General features: G+C 37.6%; 1 protein-coding gene across 2 annotated transcripts in view; it reads right to left on the reverse strand.

Moving 5' to 3' along the window:
- Positions 1-6,660: 6,660 nt before the first annotated feature.
- EEIG2 (EEIG family member 2) overlaps positions 6,661-12,358 on the reverse strand; it is a 77,630-nt gene continuing 71,932 nt past the window's right edge. For both annotated transcript variants that reach the window (XM_081487226.1, XM_081487225.1), the window contains one exon: positions 6,661-10,709. In XM_081487226.1, coding sequence (XP_081343352.1) covers positions 10,667-10,709 — 43 coding nt within the window. In that variant the 3' untranslated portion in view covers positions 6,661-10,666. The remainder of the gene's footprint in view (positions 10,710-12,358) is intronic.

The raw sequence follows: 12,358 nt of genomic DNA on the forward strand, positions 1-12,358 counted from the left end.
GGTACTGTGGAGACTGAGCTGAGCAGCTGTAGGCTGGAGGCCAGGGACTGAGCACCGCCAGCAATGCCATGGCAGAGTCTTACTAGATTATACCTTCATGGAGCATGCAGATGTTAACTATGGTCAACATGGTTTATCATTGAATGTGGTGCACATCTTTGGGGATATACAGAAGTAGGGAATATTTACGAGTATTGGTAAGATCTAGCAAGCCAGCTGATAGGAGCTGGAAGTCAAGTTTGTACAGTAAATGTTAATTTCACCTCTTTTGCAACTAGTTTTTGATGCCAGCATCAGTCTAGTTATACACCTGTCTCAACTGTCAATGGCCTTTACCCATTTATCTGTTGGGTTCTAAGTTCCTGTTAAACTGTATGTACTCTGTGCCAGCATTGCTGCCCACTCCATTTCATCCTGTAATATATGCTGTGACCAGACCTAAAACTAGTCAAACTCTTGTCATTCTGTTCTTTCCTGGAAGTGCTGCATTGCTTCCTATTTCCACACCTCACCCCACACTCAGATATTTTGCCTTCATGGAATTGGCTGTGTTTTCCCACTGCCATGTCTTTGTCCAGCCTTGTCCCTCTGGAATCCCTTATCATGCTGACCTCCCAGTCTTTTCTAGGAGGAACCATGTCATTGAATTTACTGAATCTTTGGTTAATTCCATACTAAAAACAATTTTGCCTTGTTTAAGCAGAGTATACAATGCTTTAAAATCTTTTAAAGTGTTTGAAATCTTTAAATTTCGTACTGACAATATATAAAATATGTTTTTCCTTTGGTCTTAATTCCAAAGACTATAGGAATATAGGGGAAAGAAGAGCCAGACACAGGCTCATGTGGGAGAGGCAGATTTGAATGCAATCACTTAAGTTCAATACCAGAAGGTGGCACACTTTTCCCACTTAAGACCAAATGCATTCATTTGCTTTGAGGACTCCCTATAAATAAAATGCAAAAAAAATTTCTAGTTATGCTCATTTTATTTAGATTTTGGAAGCTTTTGCTATGCATATTCAGGAAAATCACTGCTGAAATGGTTTCAAGATCTAGCGGTGGAGTCAGTTTCTTAAGAGAAATGGTTGAAGAGACATCTCCACTTAGTTGAGCTGTAGGGATGGGGTCTAAACTAATTCATACAGAATGGTCTTTGCATTTGGTTATTAGATGGTCCCTATGGAATAGAGATCACTGATTCATGGAATGTCTAAATTTAAGCCTTTTCTGTTTATGTTTCCTAAATTTGTGTTACATCTTGTGTAATGTGGGATGGGTTAGCTCCACGAAAGATTGCATTTGATGCAAAGGAAAAGAAAGGTTTCATTCCCTTATATCTGCTGCAACCAGGTATATGCTATGTATGTACAGGAAGGAAAAGGTAAAATAAGGTGAAAGAAGGGGGAAGATGTAAGGAGGAAGGGAGAAAAAACTAGGTGTTGAGGAAAGATGGGGCAAGTCATAAGAAGGCTGGGCCTCGGAACCCCTGCCTAAGACATGGGCAAGAAGGTCTGAGGGGACAGGACACAAACAGATAGATTGGAAGAATTAATATTGCTAAAATGACAACACTACCCAAGGCAATCTACAGATCCAATGCAGTTCCTAGCAAGATACCAAGGATGTTGTTCACAGAACTAGAACAAAACTTTAAAAATCTGCATGGAAAAAAAAAAGACCCAGAATTGCCAAAGCAATGCTGAGGAAAAACAGCAAAACTGGAGACATAACCCTCCCAGAAATCAGGCTGTACTACAAAGCTACAGGGTCAAAACAGTGTGGTATTGGCATAAAAACAGATACACAGATTAATGGAACAGAGTAGAGAGCCCAGTAATAAATCCACACAACTATGCTAAATTAACCTATGACAAAGGAGATAGGGATATATAATGGAGAAAGTCTCTTCAACAAGTGGTGCTGTGAAAGCTGGACAGCTACATGTTAATCAGTGAAATTAGAACACTCCCTCACAGCATATACAAAGATAAATTCAAAATCGTTTAAATACCTAAATTTAGGACATGATGCCATAAAACTCCTAGAAAAGAACACAGACAAAACATTCTCTGACATACTCATAGGAATGTTTTCTTAGGCCAGTCTACCCAGGCAACAGAAATAAAAGCAAAAATAAACAAATAGAACCTAATGAAACTTAAAACTTATTATACACAGCAAAGAAACGATCAATAACAAAAAGACAACCTATGGAATGGGAGAAAATATTTGCAAATGATATGACTGATAAGGGGTTAATAGCCAACATACATAAAGAGCTCATACAACTCAACATTAAAAAAAAAAAAGACAACCTGATTAAAAAATGGGTAGAAGATCTGAATATTTTCCAAAGAAGACATACAGATGGCCAAGAGGCACATGAAAAGATGCTCAACATTGTTAATCCTTGGAGAAATACAAATCAAAACCACAATGAGATAACCACCTTACACATGTCAGAATGGTATCATTAAGAACTCAAATAACAAGTGCTGGTGAGGATACAGAGAAAAGGGAACCCTCGTACACTATTGATGGGAATGTAAATTATGTGCAGTCACAGTGAGAAAAAATACGGCAGTTTCTCAAAAAATTAAAAACTATCATATAACCCAGCAATTCCACTCTTGGATATATATCTGAAAAGAAAAAACTAATTTGAAAAGATATGAATCCTTGATTTTCATAGCAGCATTATTTACAAGATGTGGAATCAATCTAAGTGCCCATCAACAGATGAATGGATAAAGATGTGGTATATACACATTCAGTGGAATACTACTCAGCCATAAAAACAAGATTTTGCCATTTGCAATAACATGGATGGACTTGGAGGCTATTAAGTGAAATAAGAATGATAAATACTGTGTATTATGAATCTAAAAAAAAACTAGTGAATATAACAAATTTATAGATATAGAGAAATTATAGATATATACACTTACAGAAAACCAACTAGTAGTTACCAGAGGGGAGGGGGAAGAGGGGAGGGGCAAGACAGGGGTAGGGAATTATTGTTTTTTAAGTATTGTCTATCTGCCATGAAGTGATGGGACCGGATGCCATGATCTTAGTTTTCTGAATGTTGAGCTTTAAGCCAACTTCTTCACTCTCCACTTTCACTTTCATCAACAGGCTCTTTAGTTCTTCACTTTCTGCCATAAGGGTGGTGTCATCTGCATATCTGAGGTTATTGATATTTCTCCCGGCAATGTTGATTCCAGCTTTTGCTTCCTCCAGCCCAGTGTTTCTCATGATGTACTCTGCATATAAGTTAAATAAGCAGGGTGACAGTGTACAGCCTTGATATACTCCTTTTCCTATTTGGAACCAGTCTGTTGTTCCATGTCCAGTTCTAACTGTTGCTTCCTGACCTGCATACAGGTTTCTCAAGAGGCAGGTCAGGTGGTCTGGTATGCCCATCTCTTTCAGAATTTTCCACAGTTTATTATGATCCACACAGTCAAAGGCTTTTTGGCATAGTCAATGAAGCAGAAATAGATGTTTTTCTGGTACTCTCTTGCTTTTTTGATGATCCATCGGATGTTGGAAATTTGATCTCTGGTTCCTCTGCCTTTTCTAAAACCAGCTTGAATATCTGGAAGTTCATGGTTCACATATTGCTGAAGCCTGGGTTGGAGAATTTTAAGCATTACTCTACTAGCATGTGAGATGAGTGCAATTGTGTGGTAGTTTGAGCATTCTTTGACATTGCCTTTCTTAGGGATTGGAATGAAACCTGACCTTTTCCAGTCCTGTGGCCACTGCTGTGTTTCCCATATTTGCTGGCATATTGAGTGCAGCACTTTCACAGCATCATCTTTTAGGATTTGAAATAGCTCAACTGGAACTCCATCACCTCCACTAGCTTTGTTCGTAGGATGCTTCCTAAAGCCCACTTGACTTCACATTCCAGGATGTCTGGCTCTAGGTGAGTGAAGACACCATTGTGATTGTCTGGGTCGTGAAGAACTTTTTTGTACAATTCTTCTGTGTATTCTTGCCATTTCTTCTTAATAGCTTCTGCTTCTGTTAGGTCCATACCATTTCTGTCCTTTATTGAGCCCATCTTTGCATGAAATGTCCCCTTGGTATCTCTAATTTTCTTGAAAAGATCTCCAATCTTTCCCATTCTGTTGTTTTCCTCTATTTCTTTGCGTTGATTGCTGAGGAAGGCTTTCTTATCTCTCCTTGCTGTTCTTTGGAACTCTGCATTTAAATGGGTATATCTTTCCTTTTCTCCTTTGCTTTTTGCTTCTCGTCTTTTCACAGATATTTGTACGGCCTCCTCAGACAGCCATTTTGCTTTTTTGCATTTCTTTTTCTTGGGGATGGTCTTGATTCCTGTCTCCTGTACAATGTCATGAACCTCCATCCATAGTTCATCAGGTAGTCTATCAGATCTAGTCCTTTAAATCTATTTCTCACTTCTACTGTATAGTCACAAGGGATTTGATTTAGGTCATACCTGAATGGTCTAGTGGTTTTCTCCACTTTCTTCAATTTCAGTCTGAATTTGGCAATAAGCAGTTCATGATCTGATCCACAGTCAGCTCCCGGTCTTGTTTTTGCTGACTGTATAGAACTTCTCCATCTTTGGCTGCAAAGAATATAATCAATCTGATTTCGATGTTGACCATCTGGTGATGTCCATGTGTAGAGTCTTCTCTTATGTTGTTGGAAGAGAGTGTTTGCTATGACCTGTGCATTCTCTTGGCAAAACTCTATTAGCCTTTGCCCTGCTTCATACTGTACTCCAAGGCCAAATTTGCCTGTTATTCCAGGTGTTTCTTGACTTCCTACTTTTGCATTCCAGTCCCCTATAATGAAAAGGACATCTTTTTTGGGTGGGAAACAGTAGAAACAGTGGTTGACTTTTTCTGGGCTCCAAAATCACTGCAGATGGTGATTGCAGCCATGAAATTAAGGCGCTTACTCCTTGGAAGGAAAGTTATGACCAACCTAGATAGCATATTAAAAAGCAGAGACATTACTTTGCCAACAAAGGTCTGTCTAGTCAAGGCTATGGTTTTTCCAGTGGTCACGTATAGATGTGAGAGTTGGACTATAAAGAAAGCTGAGCGCTGAAGAATTGATGCTTTTGGAGTGTGGTGGTGGAGAAAACTCTTGAGAGTCCCTTGGACTTCAAGGAGATCCAACCAGTCCATTCTAAAGGAGATCAGTCATGGGTGTTCATTGGAAGGACTGATGTTGAAGCTGAAACTCCAATACTTTGGCCACCTCATGCGAAGAGTTGACTCATTGGAAAAGACCTTGATGCTGGGAAAGATTAAGGGCAGGAGGAGAAGGGGACGACAGAGGATGAGATGGCTGGATGGCATCATCGACTAGATGGACATGGGTTTGGGTGGACTTAGGGAGTTAGTGATGGACAGGGAGGCCTGGCATGCTGCAGTTCATGGGGTCGCAAAGAGTCGGACATGACTGAGCGACTGAACTGAAGTATTGTCTTTATTTATTTGGCTGTGCTATATCTCAGCTGCAGCACTGGGGATACTTGATCCTTGCTGTGACATGTGGGATCCAGTTTCCTGACCAGGGATCAAACCTGGGACCCCTATTTTGGGAGCTCTGAGTCCCAGCCACTGGACCACCAGTAAGTCCCTGGGGGGAGGGGTGGTTCAGGATTAAAATTTTCAAATTATTAAGTATAAAATAAGATACAAGGATATATGGTACAACACAGGGAATATAGCCAATATTTTATAACTATAAATGGACTATAAGCTTTAAAAATTTTGAGTCACTATGCTGTACACCTATAACTTAAAACTGTACATCAACTATATTGAAAAAAAGAGTCTGAGGGGACAGATCAGAGGTTCCTGCCAGGTTCTGCTGTGATCTGGCACAAAGTCACCTGAGATGATCCTGTGAACTGAGGAGGAGGTTTGAGGGTTTCCCCTAGAGTGGCCACAGCCCACCCCACTTGTGCCAGCAAGCAAGGTACTTTGTCCTTAACTTATGTAACCTTTCATAATCTGCACCATCCAGGGAAGTCATGACAGTCTACATGGATCTGGGTTCAAACTCATAGTGAACCATAGTTCTTTATTAACTTTAAATTGCTGTTATAATTTGATTATCTGCAGAGAGAATGTGTTGACATTTTTCCTCTCTGTGAGGACATTTTAGTCAAAAAGAACAGTCTGTACAAAGGTGTGGTGACCATGAATATCATTTAAAGCCACGATTTTAACCTCTAGTAGTGCCACACTTATTCACCATCTTCTGTCTTAACACTAGAATTAAGATGTGTATGTAGATGCTACACAAAGACAAATTTTGGCTTGATCAAACACCAAGTGCCTACTAAGTGGCATATTCCTAACATTAGCTTTTATGTTCTTCATCATAACCAGAAAGAGTTGGTGGTATTATCTCCATGCTAGATTAGAAAACAGGTTCCGAGGGGAGTTTGAATTCAAATTTAGGTCTGTCTTATTCCAAAGTCCATGCACACAGGACTGTAGAGAAGTCTGTAAACCTGGTATACTCCCTGGTCATAAATAAAGGGAAGCCCTTAGGGAGAAGTTATACACTGGTCCTTTCCCTTTGGTTTTCTTTTGTTGGCAAGAATATGGTAGATTCTGACAGAATCTTAACTGAAATCTTAAAGGATAAACAACATTCTAAACTTAAAGATATGATTTTTATTGAACATGTGTAAGATTCACCTTTACATTACTCATATATTTTACAATAAAAAATTAGTTTTGGTAAAAAAAAAAAAAGGAAAACATTTCCTGGATTAATAGTTGGACAATTAACAAAAAATATAAATATGAAGGTCATTTTCCATGTATTAGAGATTAGAATTCTAGTGGAATCACTTCAATAAAATTTTATTCATAAGCATTTACATGATGACCCACAACTCTATCAACTTCCAGAGGACCAAGTTAATGTATAAGAGGAAGGTGATCCCCAAAATAAGACATATCTCCAAAAAAACCAAACTGAATATACCCTAAATGTCTTCCTGTATGTGGGATTTGGTCAACGAGTATCAGTAAGAGAATTCTTTGTTATATACATAAGATGAACATAAACACTTGTAAATGTGGAGTTTGTTGTCCACATAAATTAAAAATGTCGCAAATTTTGTCACACGGAGAGTAGAGATCACCCACATGACCATTTGAAATATACTGTGTATATATTATCTTCTAAAAAGTCATATATAAGGGAATAAGGCCTTTATATCCAAAGCAGTCTTAAAACAGGTTAATATAGGCATGTTTCATCCTTTGTATTTTTAGACTTCATATTCTTTAACATCTCAGCTATTAAGACTATGTACAGTACCTAAGCCAACACATAAGTAATGGCATAACCCAGTTTCAACTATAGTATAGGTTATATTAACATGACGTACCATCCAGGAGAACTGACCAAGCATAATTTCTGAACTGCCCCAGTTAAAGATCTGTTAAAATGCAACCCTGTCATATGAGCCTAGTCTCTTTCAGAACATTATCATATGTAATGGAAGCCTAACATTTCAGAGAACTTCAATGAAGCATTTAATAATACTATTAGCATGAACTTGCAAGTAGTCTGTTAGCATGGAAATCTTAAAATTCTAAAAATACTTCTGGATGTTTTAATATATTAAAACTCATTGACAACTGAATATGTTTTGACTAGAAGCTAGAAGATTATTTTCCCTTCTAGCAACAAATGGGCTAAGTGGTGGACACCTGTGGCTCATGGTTTTTATTTAAAAAACAAAAAGCACATACAGGAGAATCTAGTTTGGACAGTATTACTCTGATAGTATTTTGCTGTAATGGGTTGGTGGACTTAAGGATTCTTGGTCAAGACTTTCTCAGATTCTAAGTAACCAATCTGAATCAGTTGTCTGTATACAGAAGCCTTCACCGCCACCATTGCAAAGGGGAGTCAACAGTCAATGTGTAAACTAATGGCCCAGGGTCTTCTCTGCCCTTTGCGACCCTTCACATCCTCTCCAATCTTGGTCACCAGCACAAGCCACAGGAAGTGCCCCCCCCAAGGTATTTAAGACACTTCATTATCTGATCAGAAATACTTGGCTTTAAAAGATCATGAATCCTTTTTTCGAGGGTAAGATTAGAAGAAGAAAATGCTATATACATCTGCAAATTCTCCAAGACTAGGTGATTTAAATATTAGATTTTAATATTAAAAAAATAAAATTTGTAATATTTAAGTTAAAAATGTATTAAGATTTAAGTTTTCAAATTTATTTTCTAAACTCAAAACTGAACCAAAAGTGGACTTGGTTTTTAATAAGCAGGGTTTTTTGAATAGCTACATGGTTAAGACATTAATACTACAATAGTTTAAGAAAAACTAGGAAGTAAGACACATAGGTCCTTCAACAAATATCTTTGAGGACTCTAAAGAAATCTAGTTGCAAAGTATGCTGACAAAACACAAAATAGAATAAAATAAATCCAGACTTTCACTGACTACAGAGGACACTGTCATCTTTTTTCTTCCTAATGTTTCTACTTATTAAAATATTGGTTATATTTATTACTACATTAATCAAGATGTATCTGGTGACTGCTCAATCAGAGGCACAATTTTCAAAATCTCTCCACATTTTGTTTTTTAAAAATAATTCTCTATCATCTTAACTACCAAGAGCCAGTCTTGTATTGGGCCAAGAGCAGTCAAGGATGAGTAAGATGGGGGCAGTGTCCTAACCATGGCATCACTTATCTATCTGAAGAACGTCCTCACGGAACCTAACTTACAATCTAATTTTTATAATCACTTTCAAAACTGCAAAATCATCTGTAGAGACGCCAATAAAAAATACAGAACTAATAATTTGAAAATAGAAAAATACGTTTTTAAGATGTCATACTAAATATCTCTCTAAACAATATCTTCACATCTCTCTTAAAAACTTTGATTTTCTTCTTCCCATAATATATAATGAATGGATCAATTCGTTTATTCATAGGCAGCAAGTCTTTACCACTTAAGGTAGTATTTTCCTTGGTTAGACGAAAATGTTCAGGTCAGTGTTTTTCTTCAAAACAAATCTTAAGAAATAAGAAAGTTTAACTAATAAGTCAGAAAATTCTATCTTTCAACATTCAAAATATCCCCAAATAGGGTGTTGTCTCTCTAAAAAAAATCAGAATCTATTTATAAAAGTAGTATTGAATTAATTTGGAATACCCAATCATTGAAATATTAAAAAAAAACCTAACATGAATTATTCAAAAACTTTCACACTTCTAAATTTGGGTATTAAAATGAATTTTCTTAAAAAATAATATTTTTTCCTTTATTTTGCCGACATGGAAATACTAGACCAAAGTAATTCTAACACACTACATTTCTTGGACCTGATTTTGAAAGTTAAGGACTGGGAATTATTGGTTCCATAGGAGCAACATTCTTTTTCAGTGACTAATTGAGTCCAAGAAAACTGAGATCTTTCCACACAGGAACTGTCATGTAAGACCAGAAAAACTCTTAAGGTTTATCTGCTGTGCTATTTAACTGGCTTCAGATCAGATATTCTTACTTTAAAAGCTCTACTTGATGTATGTTGTATTCTATTCTTGTCTCAAAATAACTAATTTCTGATGCAGCAAAGAAGAAAACTGAAAGGGTCCATGTCAGTAAGGTCAAGCGGCTATCCCTTGTTCTTTATCCATTACCTCCTTGGAATAATTTTCAGTTTCATGTAAGCTTGAATCTTCAGAGACAAGGCAGTTTTGTTTCTGACCGTATCTCAATTTTCCTCCTGTTGTTCTAAATTTTGACTCCTAAACCCAGCAGATATTATTGTTAGTTAACAGAGCTCTTACATTAGGGCATCTTATGGAAGCTTAACATACTGAATCTTACACTTCTTTTAAGTCTTGCATAGAGCACTAGTGGGAATTCTGCAGTTCATCTAATATTAACAAGTAATGACACATACTGCATAATAATAGCATTATACTCATTCATGTATCTCAGACTTAAATAACACACACTTGTTTTTCAATTTACGACTGATTCGTTTAGAATTAAGCATTTTACATATTTAAACTGTAGTATAACACTTTCCCAAAGCACAAACACCCACATTTTATATCAATTATTGCATCAAGAAGAGTGAATGAATTTAGTACAATACTGTAGGGAGTATAATATGGAAGATTTCCTTCCCATGAATTATATCTATTCTTGGCAGAATTCATAGTTTAAATTATTTTCACTTCTTGTCTCGCAAACACAAAATTTAAAAGCTAGAGCCGAATCTGTTGAACACGTCTATCACAGGTCTGACACTTAAACACTAAAACTATACTCAGATGTATAGTGTTTTTTCCCACTGGATGTTTTGACAGAAAAAGCAGGCTTTTCATTGTTATGTGCAGTGACCACAGAGGCTGTGTTCCTCTAAGCACACATGGCACACTGCTCTGGTACTACCATTCCGATGCTCCCTGTTGGTAGGTGAGAAAGGAGAGTGGTGGGCACCTTCAGAGAAGAAATCAGTGTTGGCTTTCCTCTTGATAGATGCACATGCTTCATTTTTTTAATAGGTTCATTTGCTCTAAGTGCTTGAATAAAGTGCCTTATTAGCTCAACTGCCCACATCTTAAACCCACAGGGAAGCTTCAGTTCACCAGCTTGACTTCTAGCGTTTGATCACAACTTGTTCATAAGCTCCAGACCCCACCCTAAAAATAGGGAAAAGACAAAACAAAATTTCAAACTTGTGAGCTGCAGTGTTTCAGATTGTTCCAGTTAACCTTGTCCCCAAAGAGACAGTGCATTAGACATTTTCTACTTGATTCGATATCCACAAGGCTTATAGGTATCACAGAGAGGAAGTACTTTAAGTCTTAAATGTTTATTAACTGCTGCACTGGGATTAGTCTGGTCCCTGATCACCTCATACTTATTCCCACATAATCTAGAAATGTTTCCAAATTCTTACTGTGTCAAGATACTGTGGCAAACATGTTTATATATAAATCCGAAATATATTGACTCTGGTGGTTCTGATCTTGCACTGAGTTAATGGATGACAGTTTCTAGTAGCATTAGTAGTGTGGTGGTGTCTTTACATACTTAACTTGGAAGTGCAAAAATTATTTTAGTCAAATGCAAATGTCTTTGTAAGTGGTCCATATTGTAAATTATATCTATGTAAATGCAGATTAAAAGGGAAAATGATCTTAAAGAGGGATTTATTTCTTTACAAGCTTGGTTTGTTAGACCACTGGTTGTCTCCCACATCTACTCTCCCCCTTTCCATGGTTTTAGCTAGGTACAGGTTACTTGGCTTGACAGCACATTTCCTAAACTCTTTTGTGTGTAAGTGTGGTCTTGTGACTAAGTTTCCCCCCAGGGAACATGAATGGAGACATGCCAACTTCTTCCTCACTTGCTTAAAGGGAAATTGCTTGCGCCTTGGACGAGTAGCAATTTTGACAACACAGGTTAAGGACAATGGTAAAGGACAAAACAGAGGTACCTGCATCAATGAATCACTTCTGGGGCAAAGTTGTCCCTCCAGGCTGGCCATTTTATTTTGGAGTCTCTATTACAGCAGCTTAGTCTTTGTCCTAATATGCCAGGTACTATCTGACCTCTATTAATGAAATATGGAGAATACTAAAAGACTTAAAAATTTGCAAGCTTTGTGAATAAAAGTATTTAGAAATACTTAAAGGCCTCATCAACAGATTTTTTCGCTTTTTTTTTTTTTTTTGCTATTTTTGATGCACCTGGTGCCTTGGCCTTATGTTACAATGGAATAAACATGCATGTTCCTTCTATTGTTTCTTGGTCTAGGAGGATAAGGTTTGTGTGTGTGTGCTGAAGGAAAGCATAGCATTTATCGCAAGGTACCAAGCAAGGAGTCCAGGGCAGGTAATACTTAAAACACCCAAACTAGGAATTTCCTGGTGGTCCAGTGGTTAGGGTTGGACTTCCCAGGTTGTGCAGTTGGTAAAGAATCTGCTGCCAACACAGGAGATGCAAGTTTGATCCCTGAGTCTGGAAGATCCCCTGGAGAAGGGAATGGCTACCCACTCCAGTGTTCTTGCCTGGAGAATTCCATGGACAGAGGAGCCTGGTAGGCTACAGTCCATAAGGTCACAAAGAGTCAGAAAGTCAGAAAGAGTCAGAGTTGTGAGCACACATACTCACTCCAGTGATTAGGACGCTGCCGATGGCATGGGCACAATTTCAATCCCTGTTGGGGAGCTAAGATCCCACAAGCTGTGGGGTGCAGCAAAAAAAAAAAATCCACAAACAAAAAACCCACCCGAACTCCCCTGATAAAGGTTTTCTATAGCACTGTAAACAGTGTCTTTCTGTT

Source organism: Giraffa tippelskirchi, chromosome 5 (genome assembly GCF_054371585.1).
Source record: "Giraffa tippelskirchi isolate mGirTip1 chromosome 5, T2T-mGirTip1v1.2.pri, whole genome shotgun sequence".
Lineage (NCBI taxonomy): Eukaryota > Metazoa > Chordata > Mammalia > Artiodactyla > Giraffidae > Giraffa > Giraffa tippelskirchi.